At 44.0% G+C, this 22,256-nt stretch overlaps 1 protein-coding gene across 1 annotated transcript in view; it reads left to right on the top strand.

Moving 5' to 3' along the window:
* The window catches only part of MUC6 (mucin 6, oligomeric mucus/gel-forming), a 58,740-nt gene extending 44,221 nt beyond the window's left edge, over nucleotides 1-14,519 (top strand). The window contains exons 18-30 of the mRNA XM_075048659.1: nucleotides 132-381; nucleotides 1,491-1,543; nucleotides 1,648-1,757; nucleotides 2,531-2,682; nucleotides 3,428-3,569; nucleotides 4,040-4,150; nucleotides 6,819-7,004; nucleotides 7,457-7,696; nucleotides 8,633-8,789; nucleotides 9,548-9,691; nucleotides 10,212-10,274; nucleotides 13,096-13,269; nucleotides 14,458-14,519. Of these exons, the coding sequence (XP_074904760.1) occupies nucleotides 132-381; nucleotides 1,491-1,543; nucleotides 1,648-1,757; nucleotides 2,531-2,682; nucleotides 3,428-3,569; nucleotides 4,040-4,150; nucleotides 6,819-7,004; nucleotides 7,457-7,696; nucleotides 8,633-8,789; nucleotides 9,548-9,691; nucleotides 10,212-10,274; nucleotides 13,096-13,269; nucleotides 14,458-14,519 (1,844 nt within the window). The remainder of the gene's footprint in view (nucleotides 1-131; nucleotides 382-1,490; nucleotides 1,544-1,647; nucleotides 1,758-2,530; nucleotides 2,683-3,427; nucleotides 3,570-4,039; nucleotides 4,151-6,818; nucleotides 7,005-7,456; nucleotides 7,697-8,632; nucleotides 8,790-9,547; nucleotides 9,692-10,211; nucleotides 10,275-13,095; nucleotides 13,270-14,457) is intronic.
* The last annotated feature ends 7,737 nt before the right edge of the window (nucleotides 14,520-22,256 follow it).

Below are 22,256 nucleotides of genomic sequence, written 5' to 3'. Positions count from 1 at the left end.
GAAGCAATAGGAAGCATTAAGCATTGAAGCTGTTAACACAATATATGCAGCACATTATGAGCACAGTTTTCTTTCACAAGGAAGAGGATAAGTAAATGAAGTTTAACGTACACTCTTGTCTTGTTTTACAGCCATTACTTGTACTGGCAATCAAACATTCAGCTACAACACTCAGGCGTGTGACAGGACATGCTTGTCACTCTCCAACCGAGCCCTGGAATGTCATCCAACTGACATCCCTATTGAAGGCTGTCATTGTCCTGAAGGAATGTACTTGAACCACAAGAATGAGTGTGTTCGTAAATCTCATTGTCCCTGCTATTTAGAAGATAGAAAATACATCTTGCCTGACCAGTCAACAGTCACTGGTGGGACTACCTGGTAAGTGTGTGAAGTTTAAAGATTAACAAACTGAAAATGAAGATGAGGGGTCTTCATGTGTCTCTGTGGAGGGTTAACGGCAGTAAGCAGCTAAGCACCACACAGCCGCTTGCTCACTCCACTTCAGCCAGATGCAGAAAAGAATCAGAAGGGCAAAAGCAAGAAAATTTGTGGGTTGAGATAAAGACAGTTTAATAACTTTGTTATTAATAAGCAAAAATAAGCTTATTTAATAAGCAAAGCGGCATGTGCGATCAAAGCTAAGTAAGGAATTAATCCACTACTTCCCATCAGCAGGCAGATGTTTAGACATTTCCACGAAAGCATGAATTTGTCATGAATAACAGTTACTTAGGAAGACCAGTGCCATAACTCCAAACATTCCTCCTTCCTCCTTCTTTACCTGAGCTTTTATTGTTGAGAATGATGTTGTATAGTATGGAATATCTCTTTGGTCAGTTGGGGTCAGCTGTCCTGGCATTGTCCCCTCCCCACTTCTTGTGTAATCCCAGCTTACTCACTGGTTGGGCAGTGAAAGAAGCAGAGAAGGCCTTGACACTGTTCAGCAATAGCTGAAACAACATTGTGTTATCAACACCGTTTTGGTCACAAATCCAAAACATAGCACCCTTGAGCTGCTACGAAGAAAATTAACTCCATCCAGCCAAAACCAGTACAGTCTCCTTACTCTTAATAGCAAAGGTTTATTTTTTAAGACATCTTTTCTGCCCTTTCCTAAACTACAAAGATTCTTAAATGAACAAAAAGCATTTGACTTACCTTAAGCTTGGAAATGTTAAGGAAAAAATTAGAAAATAATACGTAAGATCCTAGCGCATCTGGACAGCTATATACAAACCTCAAGAATGACTTGATAGGCCATCAGAATAGTGAATGGCCTACTATTCATTTTCAAAACTGTTGTTACTGTATACTACAAAAAGTAAAGAGAGGCAAGTTGACTCACGTTCCATCTTGAAGGATGGGGAAGAGCTAGTAACATAAATGAAACATTTCCAATGGTGAGAAACATGAAGCCATTTTGCAAAAAATTAAAATTTCTTTCTTAGGAGAGAACTGCACTGAAATTCCTTTTTCCCCCCCCCCAGCTACTGCGTTAATGGGAGACTAAGTTGCACAGGCAAACCTCAAAATCCTGCAGGTATGGGTCTGATATGGTCTACTTAGAAACATATTCTTTTCCCCTATGTGTAAAATTGCTACTTCACAATCTCTCCAATGTTTGTTTTTCTTTCTTTTTCCTAGAAAGCTGCAAAGCTCCTAAGAAATATGTATCATGTTCTGACAGTTTAGAAAACAAGTATGGAGCTGCATGTGCACCTACCTGTCAGATGCTGGCTACTGGAATTGAATGTGTGAGTTTCATAACTCTGGGGTATTTATCCTCTTGAGAGAGGAAGAATGTTCTAGTTTTTACTTAGAACTTGACTATGTTCCTTCTAGTGAAATGAAAAGAGATATTTCTTCTAATGTGATACAGTTAATCATCAGACTTCTTTCCACAGGCTGTGAACACTAAAAATTTATATATATTAAAAAAGTTATTAAAGGAATTAAATTGCATGAATTAATAAATTAAATTCTATTAAATGAATAGAATAAAAATCTATTAAGGATTCTTAACTACATGGCTATCACCTCTGGCCCAGGTATGCCATAAGCTGCATGTCACTGGAAACTGATAGAACATGTGGTTTGTGATTCCTGTTCTATTCTTTCCACCTATCTGCTGCTGATGGTCACAGGATGCAGGAGACCTAGGCTAGGCAGACTTCTAGTCTGTCTTGATAGGGTTTTCTTATGCCTTTATATTAAAGAAACAGACTAATTGGAAGAATTGTAATAAGCTTCCTCAATATAAAGAAACTTCGGTTGTACTCTGTCTGAAAGATTGGTAGCAATGAAAGATAAAATTTTCAGATTCATAAGTATGTTTAATATCTCATATGACAGGTATATCTTACAACTTCAGTGAAACTGGTTCAATTGACTAGTGTATTAGTACGACAAAAATCACAAAACTGAAATCAAGTCAAAACTAGAACTTAGCACAGGTTCACTCTTGACACTATTCATATACAAGATAAAATGCATCTTACGTTTCTCTTCATTTTGCAATCCTTACCAGATACCCACTAAATGTGAATCAGGCTGTGTCTGTGCTGATGGGCTATATGAAAATCTCGATGGCAGGTGTGTTCCAGCTGAGGAGTGTCCGTGTGAATACGGTGGTCTTGCTTATGGAAAAGGTGAACAGATCCAAACTGAATGCGAGATCTGGTAAGAATCACACAATTTTCCACTGCGGAACCTCTGTTTCAGTAAACTGTACCACTACATAACAAAAGCGTTTAGCTGACAGGAGAGTAGGAAACGGCAACAGTTGAATGAAAGGAATATAGTGACAAAGCACAGAGGTGATAAAGAGAAGCTTAACAGTTGACAGTATATATGTATAGATAAAAGAGTCATGGTAATAGCTTCAGGGATAATTTCTGCCATATGCATATCCAGGAATATGGGCATTCCGTAAGGCCTGTAACTGTAAACATAAGGTTAAGAATTAACGGCTCCACCTAAATAAAGATGAGGGCATAATCTTCCTTCTTTTCTGTAGATAAAAGCAACCCCTCCAAAAAATTGTTTCAATTTCTTTAGTGGCATTCTCAAAGTACTTTATCCCCTTTCCAGTTACTAATCTAGTATTAAAAAATCACCACCACCTGAACTATACAGAAGAGTGACATCTGTTCTCATTAAGAGCAAAAATAAACAAGTTTTATATTCCTTCTTTCATGAAAAAAAGAAAGCAAAAATGACTTAAGATTTCTTCTTTATCATGAATTAATTTTCTAGGCAGTCCATAACTTTTAGTTATTGTTCTTACATTAATTGTAACTTGGTCACAGCGTACACAAGTCAATTAAATGAATATCTTATCTATAAAAGTGCATGTATCTAAAAAGAAGCAGATTAAGGTGGCATTTCTTTGAAATCTGAGTATGGTTTCTCTTCTCACTCCCAGCACTTGCACAAAAGGCAAATGGAAATGTGTTCAGAAGTCAAAGTGTTCCTCAACGTGTAATCTGTATGGAGAAGGCCACATCACCACTTTTGATGGACAGCGTTTTGTGTTTGATGGCAACTGTGAATACATATTAGCTATGGTAATCTGCCTCTTACTGCTTATTTTGGCAGTGTCTTAGCATCAAGAAATAGCTTGATTTAAATGGCTAATGAAAATACCAAGATGCATCTATAACCAATAGAACATTTTCAATCTTTATAAACAATGTGGTTTTATATTTTCTGCTTATTTCAATACTTAAGATGAAAAGACTTTACTTCTCAAAACACAGTTTTTTCATGCAATTACAACCAATTTTAGATTTAATAACATGTTTAAATAGTCATTGATATGTATGTATTCTGTACCAGCCAGCTATATCTTTTAGGGAAGTGATGTCAATTTGACTCCCAAATCAGAGGTTATCACCTCCCAAAACAGGCAGAATTAGTCATGACATGTTTAAGCTTTCTTTACTTTTTTATGCTTTTAAGTTTTAAAAGTTGGAAGACATGAGAGACAGAGTCTACTGGGTTTTTGTGCTTTTTGTGGTTTGTTTTGGTTTTTTAGGATGGCTGCAGTGTTAATAGACCTGTTTCCTCTTTCAAAATCGTTACTGAGAATGTAATCTGTGGGAAATCAGGGGTTACATGCTCCAGATCCATCAGCATTTACCTTGGGGTAAGATCTTCATTCTGCTGTTATCCAACTGAATAACTATTTTAAGCCTATGTTTGCTTCCCTTTTGGAAGCTATAGCTGTGTCTTTGAAGTGATGTCTTGTAAGTGAAATTGTGTGCCAAACCTACAGCTTCAGTTTTAGTAGGAAATGCCAACAGGTTTTTTGGTTTGTTTTTTTTTCAATTCTCATGTCAATGTTTCCGAAGTTCTTGCCTATATAGAAGCCATCAAATTTTGAACCTTACTGACTCAGTAGTGAATTGTGCAGTCCAAAGATACTGATTTCCCTCCCCACCAAACTCAGGAAAACAATAGTATAAAATTGGGGAATTCTCATAATGGATGATAAGCAAGATCTCCCCAAATTTCTCTAAATCCAGGTAATATCTGCAATTCAAAATATATCCAGACCTTACCTGAGATATACCCATGAACCTACAGTAATGAGCAGTCATGCTCATTTCCACTGCTGTGTGGCAGCTTCCACAATTGACTAATTTTTACTGTTCTCAGTTCTATGGGACAGTAATGCCCAGTAATATCAGATCATCTTAGAGTCCTTCATTATCTGACAGAGAGAGGAATATGGACAGATGAGATTTTATCCCAAGAAACAGTCGCTACAGCAGTACACATTTGCCACATTACTGACTAAATACTGGCAGTTCCAGCTGGTCAGTGCTGTGGTGAAAAAGTTTGTTTGCTTAGGATCCAGTTTCATAAATGCATGCTTCAGACAAACCTTTATGTTAATAATCTAAAAACTGAAACACTGCAGTATGGCAGGAGTAAAGTTGTAAGAGTAAACATAAGAGTGGGAGATAGTAAAAGAGCCTAAGACAGAAAGCTATTTTCTCTGTAACTTTTTGATTATTCTTAGGAACACATGAAAACATACTTCCTCTACTATGCTGGCTCCATGCAGATGTCCATATTATTTCCACCAAATGCAGTCACAGCACTAGCACATCTAACAATGAGGGTGGAACAATGATAGATATTTTTGTTTCCTGTGAAGATTTGCATATCCATACAAAATAATTCCAAGGGATTAAAAAAGCCTGTAAAATAGAATCATAGAATAGAATAGAATCATAGAATAGTGTGGGTTGGAAGGGACCTTTAAAGGTCATCTAGTCCAACCCCCCTGCCACGGGCAGGGACATCTTCAACTAGATCAGGTTCCTCAGAGCCCCGCCCAACCTGACCTTGAATGTTTCCAGGGTTGGGGCATCTACAGCCTCTCTGGGCACCTCTTCCAGTGTTTCACCACCCTCATCACAAAAAATTTCTTCCTTATAACTGGTCTGAATCTACTCTGTTTTAGTTTAAAACCATTACCCCTTGTCCTGTCCCAACAGGCCCTACTGAAAAGTCTGTCCCCATCTTTTTTATAAGCCCCCTTCAAGTATTGAAAGGCCACAGTAAGGTATCCCCAGAGCCTTCTCTTCTCCGGGCTGTAGAACCCCAACTCTCTCAGCCTTTCTTCATAGGAGAGGTGTTCCCTCCCTCTGACCATTTTTGTGGGCCTCCTCTGGACCCACTCCAACAGGTCCATGTCTTTCCTCTACTGAGGACCCCAGAGCTGGGCGCAGTACTGCAGGTGGGGACTCACCAGAGCAGTGTAGAGGGGCAGAATCATCTCCCTTAACATGCTGACCCACGGTTCTTTTGATGCAGCCCATGGTATGGTTGGCTTTCTGGGCTGCAAGCACACATTGCCAGCTCATGTCCGGCTTTTCATCCACCAGAACCTCCAAGTCCCTCTCAAAAGGGATGCTCTCAATCCCTTCATCCCCCAGCCTGTATTGATACCAGAGGTTGCCCCGACCCAGGTGCAGGACCTTGTACTTGGCCTTGTTGAACCTCATGGGGTTCACATGGGCCCACTTCTTGAGCTTGTCCAGGTCCCTCTGGATGGCATCCCATCCCTCGGGTGTTTCAACCGCACCACTCAGCTTGGTGTCATCTGCGAACTTGCTGCGAGTGCACTCAAGCCCACTTTCTATGCCTTTGCTGAAGATATTACACAGTACTAGTCTCAATACAGACACCTGACAGACACCACTCGTCACTGATCTCCAGCTGGACTTTGAGCCATTGACCACTAGTCTCTGGATGTGTCCATCCAGCCAATTCCTTATCTATCAAACAGTCCATCCATCAAATCCTTATCTCTCCAATTTAGAGAGAAGGATGTTGTAGGGGACCATGTCAAAGGCCCTACAGATGTCCAGACAGATGACACCCGTAGCTCTTTCCTTGTCTACTGATGTAGTCACTCCATCATAGAAAGGTCACTAGGTTGGTCAGGGAAGACCTGCCTTTGGTGAAGCCATGCTGGCTGTCTTGAATCACCTCCCTGTCCACCATGTGCCTTAACACAGCTTCTGGGAGGATGTGTTCCATGATCTTCCCAGGCACAGAGGTGAGGCTTCCAGGTCAGTAGTTCCCAGGGTCCTCCTTTCTACCCTGTTTAAAAATGGGGGCAATGTTTCCCTTCTTCCAGTCTCTGGGGACTTCACTTGACTGCCATGACTTTTCAAAAATAAATGGGAATGTCAAGACAGTCTCTAGTAGCACAGCATCTGATCTTCAGCAATGTGACACAGAGTAAGGAAAATACTGAAACTTGATAAGTTATAACATCCAGATAAATTTTCTTCCAGAATTTGACATTAATACTGCGAGATGAAACCTTCACTATTTCTGGGGAGAATCCTGGAGTACAATATAAAGTGAAAAAGAATGCCCTTCACCTGATGTTTGATATCATTATCCCAGGAAAATACAACATGACCCTTATCTGGAATAAGCACATGAACTTCTTCATCAGGATCTCCAGAGAAACACAGGTATGGAACGGCAGAATAACTTCTTCAGTAAACTGTCCTTCAGTTCAGATTGAACTGTGCATTTGATGACAGTTGGCTTGCCTCTCCATGATGGCAAAGGTATTTCAGAGATGCTACTAGCAATTAATTTCCATCATCTCCAAAACAGCAGAGATTTTCACTAGAGGCTGATTTTTAAGTGATTACCCTACTGCATTTAGGAAATTTTTGAGCTAGTGCTTGTATTTTTTATAACTGCATGGTTGAGTTTGACCTCTAAATGATGACAGTTTAAAGGAGAAACACATTCATCCGCTGATGAACAGAACCTCATGCATAAGACACTAAGAATGCATAAGAGAGTATTTGTAGATCTCATTCACTACTAAAGCACAAGAAACTCTCAGTAAGCAAAAGGGAAGGCAAGTAATTGTAACTTGCTGAACTGACAGTGCTGCTTTCATTTAATCTAGGAAACTATATGTGGTTTGTGTGGGAACTATAATGGCAATATGAAGGATGATTTTGAAACTCGAAGCAAGTATGTGGCATCAAATGAATTGGAATTTGTCAATTCTTGGAAAGAGAATCCTCTCTGTGGGGATGTATACTTTGTAGTGGACCCCTGTAGCAAGAACCCTTATCGTAAAGCATGGGCAGAAAAGACGTGTTCCATCATCAACAGCCAAGTCTTTTCTACCTGTCACAATAAGGTAAGAATTGATTTGGCCTTCTTTTTATTTATAGGCATAATCTGTATTCTTCCAAAACGCTCACACTCCAACACCTGATTTTCTCTTCCCCAGAATGTTTTAATAAAATACATATAAAATGTTCTACGGCCCTCATTTACATTAATCTTCATCCTTTCTTATTTGCACTTCACCACTGGTTTTGTAAGCACAAAAGCTAAGTATGGCATTAACTGATGAGTTAAAAATATCAGAATGAAAAAAGAATGAAGACTTAAGTATCAGAAATTTGTCAGTCTATTGATGACTGATGCTGATCAATGCAGTGTTTACTCTTTGGAAACCATTTAGCCTTTGTTAGAAAACCAAGCCTAAGAAAAGCCTGAAAACCCTTGTTCTTATCAGTAAATCAACAGCATTACTTAGAAGATGCGAATCAGCCCAAGAGCAAGATATCATCAACCTTCCTATTTGTTTTAAGTTGCCCACTTTAGGGAAATGAAGGTATCACAAGGTTCATCAGAACCAAGCCTTCTGAAGGAAAATCTCCATTTTCAGGAGGTGAAAATAAGTGAGAAATGTGGATAATGCTGCAGTGCTCATGCATATCCATGGAGGGTGTACAGCTGACAAACTTAGACACTTGTGCCTGAATGGATATGGGGGTTTGTGGGATTTTTTTAGCTGACTATACATAATATGTTCAGGACTAGTATGAATTTAGACATACATATGTGGCAAAACATCATCAGTTTCTATTGTTGATGTGGAGACACCTACATTCTTGCAAAAAAGATTTGTATGAAGTGGGATTGTAATTGCTTTCACAAGTGTTCAGAGGAAATACGAGTTACTGTCACTTAATGGAACACATTGTTTAGCCCAGGGAAAAACACCTTCTTAACAAATAGGCACAAAAGAATCCTACAAAATTCATTACTTCATTTTCCAATGCAGGTGAATCGTATGCCTTATTATGAGGCCTGTGTTCGAGACTCTTGTGGTTGTGACATTGGAGGGGACTGTGAATGTATGTGCGATGCCATTGCAGTATATGCCATGGCATGTTTAGATAAAGGTATCTGCATTGACTGGAGGACACCTGAGTTCTGTCGTAAGTTTCTTTAAGCTCTCTTTAAACAAATTTAAGAGATTGTTGTTGTAACTCTGAGTATATTAATATGGCAACACAGGTAACTGCTTAATAAACACCTCCTAAGTTGCATTTTCTCTATGGGCAAATAGTTGTCTTCAGTCACCCAGGTTTTGAAATCTGTAGTTTTCATTTGTACTAAATTAACCAAAATATTCTATCTCTTTTTACCATGGAGTAATGAAAGAGAAAAATAATGTGGTCACAGAAGGCAGATTGTTTCTTCTGCTGCCACTGTATAGCAAACTGTCAGTTAGTCAGCAGAGGGAGTATGAAATTGTAAAAGAATATGTTTCATTTTAGCTATGATGAAATCACCTTCTGTGTGGATGTCAAGGAAATAAAGACAGCTGTGTTGGCTGGAACACTGTAAATCAGGAAAAAGATATCAAGGTGTTCCAGAACACCATATATGGAGGAAAAAAAGAGGATGAGTGTGTTATAAATCAGTGCTACAGTTATCATCTTTGATGGTTTCTTTTCAACATTTCACTATATTATCCATTAAAAATTGTGGAAATGCCTGCATAGTGCATTTGCAAAAAAGAAACTGACTTCACTGGAGCATAAATTTCAATTTACATCAGAAGCTAACAATTTCAGTAACAAAATTTTTTATTCAAAATGTTTATTAATTTTGTCCTCCCTTTAGTCCTTTGAAAATTACATGCCATTAATTTGAAAAATTCTGATTTCTCTCTTGCTTTTACCTTTTTTAGCTGTCTACTGTGAGTATTACAATTCTCATAAAAAAACAGGAAGTGGTGATGCTTATTCCTATGGCTACAACAATGACAACTGCACCTGGCATTACAGGCCTTGTAATTGTCCAGATCAAAACTACAAATATGTCAACATTGAAGGTAATAAGCTATACTAGTGTAAAGCAGGAAACAGTAACATAGTAATTATTTTCAATGTTGTTTTTAAAATCAGTCATACCACAGTTAAGTAAGGTATTCTAATTGTTGCTATCTTTGAAGCAGTTTTGGTGATCTTTACCTTACTACTACTGCTTTAAATATATGATGAATTCAATACCTGTACTACATCTAGCTCAGCCTATCATGAAGAGAAAATCTCTGACTTGCACCAAATCAAAAGAATACTCTGTACTTAGATAAGAAAACATGCGGTGAGAGCAGTTAATATCTTGATTAGACAAATGGATATAGTTGGAGAAACCAAAAAAATTACTACATAGGCAGACCCTTCTTCTGAGGATGACATTGGAAATGCTTACCTGAATAGATGATGTTGCAGTTGATACTTTTTTTAATAATAGAAATGTAAGATATTAGATTATAATTATTATTATAATAGTATAAATTAAATGCTATTCTCTGAGAAATGTAAAACAAACTTCTCCTTCCCTTTCTTCAGGCTGTTACAACTGCTCTCATGATGAATACTTTGACCACGAGAAGGAAAGATGCATGCCATGTGGTAAGCAGTGACCTATATAGTCATTATCTTTCTCTACAGTAACTGGAAAACAATACTAAAACATTTGTGTATTCTCAAAGAAGGTCTTTTTCCTAGTACCTCTCAGCTGAGTGTTCATCCAAACATAACTTTCCTTCAAAGTAACCCTATTACTGTACTGCTAGTACATAAAACTTTAGTTGGTAAATAAAGGAATGGAAAGAACTAATTAAAAGAACGATTAGGGTAGGGAATGCTGTAATACAGAAGCTGGATGACCCTGACTGGTTTTAGTTAGCAACATGAAAAGTTATATTCATTTTAAATGTAAGTACTTTTCAAAATGTGGGTCTTCCTGAAAGCGTATTGGTGTTGTGATCTGCTGTGTGAGGGACTGGCCCAGCAGAGCTGTGGGTCTCAGATATATTCAACATCTTTCATAAAAAAAGAGAACCTATGGAAGAGGATCAGAACTAGCTAATGGACTCGACTTAGCAAATTTCTTTTTAGAGATTTTTTTAAAAAATATTTTAACTTATGGTTTATTACCATATGGTTTACTTCTATGAAAACCTATCTTATTAAATAATGTTTTGGATAGACTCTAGCTGCACAGTCTGGATTTTCATGCAGATGTAAAAAAACCTCAAGGACAATTTTTCTCATATTATAGAATTCTAACTTGTGTAACCAGGATCTCAGTTAGTGATCTTATTTACATACAAAAAACATGTTTCCATTATCCCTGAAAAGTGAGGTGCCCTTAAGCATAATAATCATGAGAAAGGTAGCAAAAACTTACTCATGTTCAGTATTATTATGAGATGTATTGATTTCTTTGTCGTTGTTTAAGTTCTTTGATGTGAAGTTTACCATTGAAATATGTAACTTTGAGCATTTTCAGGAATATCTCACTAATTAACACAATCCTTTGAATCCAATCTGAAATTTGCCCTATTTGGAACATTTTAATATGCTTTCGTTTACAAATTTAACCTGTTTTACCTTTACACAGCAGAAGATGAAAGAACTAGTACCACACCTGAAACATCTTCACCTTCAACAGGTTAGTTTATGTAGTTGACCAAACTAGTACTTACGCACTGATATATGTCCTGATACATGTTTATGAGGTAAGCAATATCCTCTTTTGCGTGATATAGTAGCGTCACCAGTTTCACATGTGTAAGATGCAATAATGAAAAATAACTTGCTATCATAATTACCACAAAAATTTTCCTAGAAATAATTCTTAGACATATTAAAAAAATAAATTACTGAGAGAACAGTGTTTCCTGAGTATACTTAGGCACTTCCAGATATCAGTAATGAAATATCTGTTAGTGAATAAGGACTTGTCTCTGATGGACAGTGGGCTTGAGTGTACTCGCAGCAAGTTCGCAGATGACACCAAGCTGAGTGGTGCGGTTGAAACACCCGAGGGATGGGATGCCATCCAGAGGGACCTGGACAAGCTCAAGAAGTGGGCCCATGTGAACCCCATGAGGTTCAACAAGGCCAAGTACAAGGTCCTGCACCTGGGTCGGGGCAACCTCTGGTATCAATACAGGCTGGGGGATGAAGGGATTGAGAGCATCCCTTTTGAGAGGGACTTGGAGGTTCTGGTGGATGAAAAGCCGGACATGAGCTGGCAATGTGTGCTTGCAGCCCAGAAAGCCAACCATACCATGGGCTGCATCAAAAGAACCGTGGGTCAGCATGTTAAGGGAGATGATTCTGCCCCTCTACACTGCTCTGGTGAGTCCCCACCTGCAGTACTGCGCCCAGCTCTGGGGTCCTCAGTAGAGGAAAGACATGGACCTGTTGGAGTGGGTCCAGAGGAGGCCCACAAAAATGGTCAGAGGGAGGGAACACCTCTCCTATGAAGAAAGGCTGAGAGAGTTGGGGTTCTACAGCCCGGAGAAGAGAAGGCTCTGGGGATACCTTACTGTGGCCTTTCAATACTTGAAGGGGGCTTATAAAAAAGATGGGGACAGACTTTTCAGTAGGGCCTGTTGGGACAGGACAAGGGGTAATGGTTTTAAACTAAAACAGAGTAGATTCAGACCAGTTATAAGGAAGAAATTTTTTGTGATGAGGGTGGTGAAACACTGGAAGAGGTGCCCAGAGAGGCTGTAGATGCCCCAACCCTGGAAACATTCAAGGTCAGGTTGGGCGGGGCTCTGAGGAACCTGATCTAGTTGAAGATGTCCCTGCCCGTGGCAGGGGGGTTGGACTAGATGACCTTTAAAGGTCCCTTCCAACCCACACTATTCTATGATTGTATGATGTACAAAATCCCACAGAAATTTCATCACAGTTCTTAGTGGTGACTGGCTGCATAACACTTCGACAATCTAAGAAGGTCTTCATGGAAATGTATACCAAACCCCTATAGCCTGATCCTGGAAAGGAATCTATATATATTCTGATTTTAAATTTGTTAGAAATTCCATTAATTCTCCTGAAGACAGATGGTATTGGGAAAACATTACACTGTCAGCTGTGTGAATAATAAAATACAATTTCATCTCTGCTTCTATGCACAAGTATTTCTGCAAATTTCACTTTAAAGTGATGAAGAAAAATGTATAAAACTTCTGCAAGAATTCCTGTTTAATGTATTCACTGCACATAACAGCAAAGGAATAGATGGCTTACTTCTCTCAAATGTTTCATCTGAAAGGTAAATGTTTTTAGTAGTAGTTACTACTAACAGTTATTAGGACAGTGTTTTTACTTCAAAAAATAATTTTCAATTTATATAGGTATATTATAAATAGATTATCAAGAACTATTTCTTATCCTTTAATTTTGATTTTTTTTCTCTTAGTAACAACAGTGCAGCCTAAAGTAACAAGAAGCTCTACCACAAGTACCCTATCAACAGTACCTAGTATTTCTTCTTCTGCAGCTACTTTATCAACTGAGACTACAAATCCAACAATAACATCAAAAATCACAGTTCCAAGACCTTCATCAGCATCACCTCTTGTCACAATAAAGTCAAAAACTGGTAGGTTTTTATTGTTACTGTCTAAAATAAATTATAGTAAACCCACTCTATACATAGCTGAGAGATCACTCTGCTAGGAAAGCATTGCAAGCTGTCTTGACATCCAAGCATAAGACTCCAAATCATGAAGTAGACAAAGCGGCTTCCAGAAAGGAGTTTGTAAACCAGAAATGTTCAGAAATGTAGATTGAATGTGTGGAAAGAGCAAGGATATAGACACTAGGTTAAAAATACAACGAAAAATCACTTGCGTGACTCATCTGAGAAGCACATTAGAAGTTCTGTAAGCAGTGAGCCAGCTCAGCTCCAGTTAGATATATTAGCTCAGTTTCAGCCTCTTTTCCACAGCTGGGTCAGTTATGCAGTTATATTCAAGGAGCGCCCAACCTATTAACTCTGAATAATGTAAGCAGACTCAAAAGCAGAATCACACAGGTATCAGTGCAGCAGCTTTGTCTAGGATTCTAGAATCCTGCTCTCATGAGGATGACTCCTCAGCATAAATTACTTTCTGATTCTGTGGCTCGTGGGGACTCACAATAACATGTAGCTTCCCACCAACATGCATTTCAACTAATAAGCCAGCCTGGACCGAGGCTATTAGGGAAAGCAGACTTAAAAAGAGGTCCAACAGGAGTCAAAGCACAACTTCAAAGGCTGTCATTGTGACAGATGATATGTGCACTGGGACAAGGAAAGTCCTATAGTATGATGTTATTTAGCTTTGTAATACAAAAGCTTCTGTAATACAGAAATATTTAGCTTCTGTAATACAGAAAGCTGAAACTGTGGCTGATTTGGAACATAAGGATAGCCAATGAAATTGTCATTTGGGCAAAGCCCATACAGACCTTAGCCAATAAGTGACAACAAAGCTAACTTCTTAGAAAAATTATATAAAAAATAATCTAATATAGGAAAAATACAGAAAATGAGAAAAAAGAAAGATATGAGGCAATAGAAAACAAATACGAGTAGAGAAAGATTTGGCAAGCTTATGAGAACATGAATACAAACAATTACACAGAAAATATTCAAAATATCAAGGGTGCAAACTGCGTCTCTGGAATATGGGTAGCTTGTTCATAATTTATCTATTTTTCATTATTCAATGTCTTGATTATTCACATTATATTATTTACCTGTACTCCGAAAGAACATACAACATCAATTTTTACTATGCCAAAGATGACTACAACCATCACTACCCCTTCCATAAGTACCTCAACAAAAAGAACCACGACCACTAAACTAAAGCCTACACCTGCTGCCTCATCAGCCGCTGCTTCGACAGAGACGGAACAAGTGAGGTTCACCACACCACCCTTCAAGACCACTATCAAAAAGGAAATAACAACCACCTCAATACCTACTGAAACCACATCTCAGATCACAACTTTCAGCAAGCCTAAACTAACAACAGTAGGTAAATATCACTTTTTCATACCTGCCAGGTAAAGCCATCACTCACAAGACACATATCAATGTATTCCTTATTAAAAAACCAAGCATTCTTTCTAGTTGTCTTAACATTGCAAATAGATAGGAAAGGACATGGATAACTGAAGTGTGACAAAAATGGAAATTTATGTGTCTTATCAATGGAGCAAGCATCTGACAACCAAATATCATCTTAAACGTAACATTTCTCTTCAAAACCATACTCTATACTTCCTCCAAATTTAGGCAAAATCTATATGCTTCAAAGTAAGTTCTTGAAAACTCACAGATGGCAGAATATGTGTTCCCCCTAGCCATTGTAACAAATTCTTCCAAAAATAAATATTAAAAAAGGGAAATTACACTTTGGGATGTCAGGTACTCCATATGCCAACAAGGACAGTCTACTCTGAGGCTGTATGACAACATGAATTGCTAGGTTAGCAACTGATACCAGATGCCGGGACAGTGTGCAGGGGGAAGTCTACTGTAGTGGGAGGGCAGGTGTACACTCTCTCTCAATCCACGCGTCCCCCACAAAGTACTGTTGGGGTGTACACATCTGGGTCTTCTTGTGCCAGCAATTAGAGCTTCCTCTAAGGAAGTATCACAACCCACTTCAACTAGGAACCTTACCAGCTCCCAACCATTAGTAATGTCCATTCTTCCTTACTTTACAGAGAGTGAGGGAACCCAAGCAACCACTCTGCACCACCAAGTCCCAGTAGGTGAGTAAGAGGGAGCTGAGAGATGCCCTTGGCCTAAGATACTGCTTTACTTACCTCAGTTTTCCTAGATGATGTTCTTGCCCAGTCTGGAATGCCTTGGAGGGGAGACACACATCCAGAGAGGTTGTTCTTCCCTCAGGAGCTCCAGCAAGAGGCAGGGGGTGCTGAATTGTCAGAGGGCATCCTTCAGGCCCAGTTCTTGCCCCATATTTTTTTTGCAGGGGGAGCCATTGTCCTGTTTCTCCCTCTTGCCCAGTAAGACACAGTGGGGTTTGGTCCTGCCTTTCTGACCCCCACCCATACCCTGGCACTTCTGCCTGGGAATTGCCCACCTCCTTTGCCTTCCACTCTTGCCCTGCCACCCTCAATCAACCTGTGCTTTTCTCTCTGTAGTTGTCACTCACAGAAGACCAACAAAGCAACACCTTGTGCAGCATCTCACCACACAGAAAACCACCCCTGCTACATCCGTCAGAGGCACCATTGTCCCAAGAGAGGCCAGCCCTGCCAGCAGCCCAGAAGTCCCACTGACAAGGATGTCTCCAAACCCCAGCTCTTTACCTGCCACCTCAGCCTCCTCTGCTTCTTCCCCCTCCTCAACTGTGTCATCGACACAGTTGAGACCATCACATCCTGGTAAGGCTCCCTCTTGCCCTTCCTGCTGCTCTGACTGCTCCTTCCAACTCCCACCATTCTCTCCTAAGCAGCACATCCCACACAGGCTTCGGTTTTGGTATTCATTCTCAGTTCCCACTGCTCTTGCCATGGGACACCTGGGACCCAGGCAGGTCCTGGGACTGGCCCGCACATGACCCTGACTGCATCCTCCTCCCTTGCCACTTCAGGGGTTTGGGCCTGGGGCACAGGCCTTTATCAGGGTACAGACATCTGTGAGTTCCTGCCCTACAGCTAGCAATGAGAGACAAGCTAACACACACTCCCTCCCCTTACAATGGCGCCCTGAGAATGCACAGTGCAGGGAACAGAAGGTAGTGAAACTGGAAACTCATCTCCAGGTTACACCTCAGGACAGTTTTGGGTGAGAGACAGAACACAAGGCATGCTCTCCATCCAATCGATGCCCAGGCCCCGGCACACACATGACAAGTGTGGGTCAACAAATGCCACCTCCTTGGCCAATGCTGACCCGGGGTGCAAAAAAGACACCACTGGAAAGTGGGCAAGAAAGTGTACACTCAAATCCAGGCTAAAGTTCTCCCACTTAGACCTATTGGGCTCCACATGCCTGAGCTACCTTGATGTTGAACTGGACAGCCTCATTTGAGGAGATGCCACAACATGCTTTCCCTAGAATCCTTCCCAAGACTCAACCATTCTTTTCTCTCGTCCCTTTCTTTGTAGCAAGGGAGCCAACCAGAGCTAAGACTCCAACTAGTAAAGTAGTAACAGGTGAGTGCTCTGGTCAGGAGAGAGCTAAGAGTCATCTATGGCCAATGCCTATCCCTTCAATAGCCACGGACCTCCCATGGATCCTATCCAGCACGGTCTGCACCAGGCAAAGTGTAGACTACCTATCAAGCAGTGGAATCGCACATGAAAGTAGAGATACCTCTTCCCTTCTCAAGAGCTCCAGGAGGAAGGAGGCAGAGAGAAATTACTAAAGGACATGCTTCAAAACGATCACCAGCCTGCAGTTCGCAGAAGCAGCAGGACAGAATGGAGCATATTTGGTGTCATGGGCCAATTGATTAACTTTTAAAACAACCAAGACTAGTGGACCGATCCTGCCTTGCGTAATAATATACTAGCACAAAAATTCTACCCCAGAACAGCTCACATAATTCGTGTTCCCATCTTGCTCATTGCCAACAACTGCTTTGTCCTTTCTCCCCGGCAGCCTTCACCCACGAGAAGACAACCGTGCCACACATTGTGCCACCTCTGACCACGCAGAAGACCACCGCCGCCACCTCCGCCAGCAGCACCGCCAAGACCTCTGTCTCCAGAGAGGCGATTTCTGCTAGCACCGCAGAAGTCCCTCTGACAAGGACGCCTCCAAGTCCCAGCTCGCCGTCTGCCCACAGCAGCCCTCTCAGCACCCGGCTGACATCTGCCGCCACTTCCACCGTCTCCTCCACGGTGGCGCCAACCGCCAGCCCCAAGCCTACGCCTACGACCCTAAGGCCCAAGCCCTCTTCCCCGACGACGACTGCTCCAACAGAGTCGCCTGCACCGGAGTCCTCCACACCCTCCACAGCCAAAACCAGCGCCCTGCCGTCGCCTGCTGCTTCTCCCTCCTCAACCGTGTCCTCAACACGGCTGAGCTCCTCACAGTCTTGTAAGGCTTCCTCCTACCCTTTCTGCTTTTTCTGTCTGTTCTTCTTCCCCGCTCTTACTCTTGTTCGTTCCTTCCTTTCTTCCTTCCTTCCTTCCTTCCTTTCACCCCTCCTTCCTTCCAACAACTTCCAGATCTGGTGCTTCCGGATTTGTTTTGGTACTTAGCCCTCCCTTCCTGCTGCCTTTGCCCAGCCTGGTACCTGCTGCAGCCCTGGGCCTGCGTACTGATTCTGGTGGGGGTGGAGCTCATTTGCGTTCTAGCAGGTTGTCTAGCGCTGTGTTTCAGGTGTGTGTCCAAGCTAGTGTTGACAGTGCACAAGTGCTTTAGCTATTGCTGTGGAGTGCTAGCACGGCATCCAGGACTTCTCTGGTTTTTGCTCTGCCTGATGGGGAGTGGGCAACGGGTGGGCAGGAGGTGGTCAGGGACACAGCCAGATTAGCTGACCCACAGGGTCAAGGAGATAGTCCACGTATCACAGAACGTCATGCTGAGTAGTAAAATGGGGGGGAGGGAGGGGGTGTGGAGTTTTTCCCCCAGTAGCCATTGCTCAGAGACTAGCTGGGCATTGGCCGCTGGTGGGGGGGGGGGGGCAAAGTGATTGCCTTTGCATCTTACGGGTGGTTTGGGGTTTGCTTCTCCTTTAGTTTCTTCACTTCTGAAACCCCTCTGTGTCTGCACCTGTGTGGGCTGTTTTGCTTTTACATTTCTGATTCGCTCCCCATTCCCACTGAGGGGCAGTGAGTGAGTGGCTGGCTGGGTGCTTAGCATCCAGCCAGGGTCAATCCACCGCTGACTGGCACACACGCTGGCCCCAACTGGGTCTAAGCAGGATGGAGAGGCTTAGGGAAGAAGCCAAAAGCCCAATCCTCTCTCTTGCTCAGCAAGACTCAGGGCGATACGGGGCTGCTTTTCTTGCCCGAGGCCCTAGCCCAGCGTTTCTTCCCATCTCCTTCACCCTACCCTCTTGGCTTGCCACCCTCAGTCAGCCCGTGCTTTCCTCCCAGCAGACGTCACCCACGAGAAGACAACCGTGCCACACATTGTGCCACCTCTGACCACGCAGAAGACCACCGCCGCCACCTCCGCCAGCAGCACCGCCAAGACCTCTGTCTCCAGAGAGGCGATTTCTGCTAGCACCGCAGAAGTCCCTCTGACAAGGACGCCTCCAAGTCCCAGCTCGCCGTCTGCCCACAGCAGCCCTCTCAGCACCCGGCTGACATCTGCCGCCACTTCCACCGTCTCCTCCACGGTGGCGCCAACCGCCAGCCCCAAGCCTACGCCTACGACCCTAAGGCCCAAGCCCTCTTCCCCGACGACGACTGCTCCAACAGAGTCGCCTGCACCGGAGTCCTCCACACCCTCCACAGCCAAAACCAGCGCCCTGCCGTCGCCTGCTGCTTCTCCCTCCTCAACCGTGTCCTCAACACGGCTGAGCTCCTCACAGTCTTGTAAGGCTTCCTCCTACCCTTTCTGCTTTTTCTGTCTGTTCTTCTTCCCCGCTCTTACTCTTGTGCGTTCCTTCCTTTCTTCCTTCCTTCCTTCCTTCCTTCCTTCCTTTCACCCCTCCTTCCTTCCAACAACTTCCAGATCTGGTGCTTCCGGATTTGTTTTGGTACTTCGCCCTCCCTTCCTGCTGCCTTTGCCCAGCCTGGTACCTGCTGCAGCCCTGGGCCTGCGTACTGATTCTGGTGGGGGTGGAGCTCATTTGCGTTCTAGCAGGTTGTCTAGCGCTGTGTTTCAGGTGTGTGTCCAAGCTAGTGTTGACAGTGCACAAGTGCTTTAGCTATTGCTGTGGAGTGCTAGCACGGCATCCAGGACTTCTCTGGTTTTTGCTCTGCCTGATGGGGAGTGGGCAACGGGTGGGCAGGAGGTGGTCAGGGACACAGCCAGATTAGCTGACCCACAGGGTCAAGGAGATAGTCCACGTATCACAGAACGTCATGCTGAGTAGTAAAATGGGGGGGAGGGAGGGGGTGTGGAGTTTTTCCCCCAGTAGCCATTGCTCAGAGACTAGCTGGGCATTGGCCGCTGGTGGGGGGGGGGGGGCAAAGTGATTGCCTTTGCATCTTACGGGTGGTTTGGGGTTTGCTTCTCCTTTAGTTTCTTCACTTCTGAAACCCCTCTGTGTCTGCACCTGTGTGGGCTGTTTTGCTTTTACATTTCTGATTCGCTCCCCATTCCCACTGAGGGGCAGTGAGTGAGTGGCTGGCTGGGTGCTTAGCATCCAGCCAGGGTCAATCCACCGCTGACTGGCACACACGCTGGCCCCAACTGGGTCTAAGCAGGATGGAGAGGCTTAGGGAAGAAGCCAAAAGCCCAATCCTCTCTCTTGCTCAGCAAGACTCAGGGCGATACGGGGCTGCTTTTCTTGCCCGAGGCCCTAGCCCAGCGTTTCTTCCCATCTCCTTCACCCTACCCTCTTGGCTTGCCACCCTCAGTCAGCCCGTGCTTTCCTCCCAGCAGACGTCACCCACGAGAAGACAACCGTGCCACACATTGTGCCACCTCTGACCACGCAGAAGACCACCGCCGCCACCTCCGCCAGCAGCACCGCCAAGACCTCTGTCTCCAGAGAGGCGATTTCTGCTAGCACCGCAGAAGTCCCTCTGACAAGGACGCCTCCAAGTCCCAGCTCGCCGTCTGCCCACAGCAGCCCTCTCAGCACCCGGCTGACATCTGCCGCCACTTCCACCGTCTCCTCCACGGTGGCGCCAACCGCCAGCCCCAAGCCTACGCCTACGACCCTAAGGCCCAAGCCCTCTTCCCCGACGACGACTGCTCCAACAGAGTCGCCTGCACCGGAGTCCTCCACACCCTCCACAGCCAAAACCAGCGCCCTGCCGTCGCCTGCTGCTTCTCCCTCCTCAACCGTGTCCTCAACACGGCTGAGCTCCTCACAGTCTTGTAAGGCTTCCTCCTACCCTTTCTGCTTTTTCTGTCTGTTCTTCTTCCCCGCTCTTACTCTTGTTCGTTCCTTCCTTTCTTCCTTCCTTCCTTCCTTCCTTCCTTTCACCCCTCCTTCCTTCCAACAACTTCCAGATCTGGTGCTTCCGGATTTGTTTTGGTACTTCGCCCTCCCTTCCTGCTGCCTTTGCCCAGCCTGGTACCTGCTGCAGCCCTGGGCCTGCGTACTGATTCTGGTGGGGGTGGAGCTCATTTGCGTTCTAGCAGGTTGTCTAGCGCTGTGTTTCAGGTGTGTGTCCAAGCTAGTGTTGACAGTGCACAAGTGCTTTAGCTATTGCTGTGGAGTGCTAGCACGGCATCCAGGACTTCTCTGGTTTTTGCTCTGCCTGATGGGGAGTGGGCAACGGGTGGGCAGGAGGTGGTCAGGGACACAGCCAGATTAGCTGACCCACAGGGTCAAGGAGATAGTCCACGTATCACAGAACGTCATGCTGAGTAGTAAAATGGGGGGGAGGGAGGGGGTGTGGAGTTTTTCCCCCAGTAGCCATTGCTCAGAGACTAGCTGGGCATTGGCCGCTGGTGGGGGGGGGGGGCAAAGTGATTGCCTTTGCATCTTACGGGTGGTTTGGGGTTTGCTTCTCCTTTAGTTTCTTCACTTCTGAAACCCCTCTGTGTCTGCACCTGTGTGGGCTGTTTTGCTTTTACATTTCTGATTCGCTCCCCATTCCCACTGAGGGGCAGTGAGTGAGTGGCTGGCTGGGTGCTTAGCATCCAGCCAGGGTCAATCCACCGCTGACTGGCACACACGCTGGCCCCAACTGGGTCTAAGCAGGATGGAGAGGCTTAGGGAAGAAGCCAAAAGCCCAATCCTCTCTCTTGCTCAGCAAGACTCAGGGCGATACGGGGCTGCTTTTCTTGCCCGAGGCCCTAGCCCAGCGTTTCTTCCCATCTCCTTCACCCTACCCTCTTGGCTTGCCACCCTCAGTCAGCCCGTGCTTTCCTCCCAGCAGACGTCACCCACGAGAAGACAACCGTGCCACACATTGTGCCACCTCTGACCACGCAGAAGACCACCGCCGCCACCTCCGCCAGCAGCACCGCCAAGACCTCTGTCTCCAGAGAGGCGATTTCTGCTAGCACCGCAGAAGTCCCTCTGACAAGGACGCCTCCAAGTCCCAGCTCGCCGTCTGCCCACAGCAGCCCTCTCAGCACCCGGCTGACATCTGCCGCCACTTCCACCGTCTCCTCCACGGTGGCGCCAACCGCCAGCCCCAAGCCTACGCCTACGACCCTAAGGCCCAAGCCCTCTTCCCCGACGACGACTGCTCCAACAGAGTCGCCTGCACCGGAGTCCTCCACACCCTCCACAGCCAAAACCAGCGCCCTGCCGTCGCCTGCTGCTTCTCCCTCCTCAACCGTGTCCTCAACACGGCTGAGCTCCTCACAGTCTTGTAAGGCTTCCTCCTACCCTTTCTGCTTTTTCTGTCTGTTCTTCTTCCCCGCTCTTACTCTTGTTCGTTCCTTCCTTTCTTCCTTCCTTCCTTCCTTCCTTCCTTCCTTTCACCCCTCCTTCCTTCCAACAACTTCCAGATCTGGTGCTTCCGGATTTGTTTTGG

Source organism: Buteo buteo, chromosome 16, assembly GCF_964188355.1.
Source record: "Buteo buteo chromosome 16, bButBut1.hap1.1, whole genome shotgun sequence".
Lineage (NCBI taxonomy): Eukaryota > Metazoa > Chordata > Aves > Accipitriformes > Accipitridae > Buteo > Buteo buteo.
Note: the sequence above shows the minus strand (reverse complement) of the source record. Positions and strands in the feature narration are given on the sequence as shown.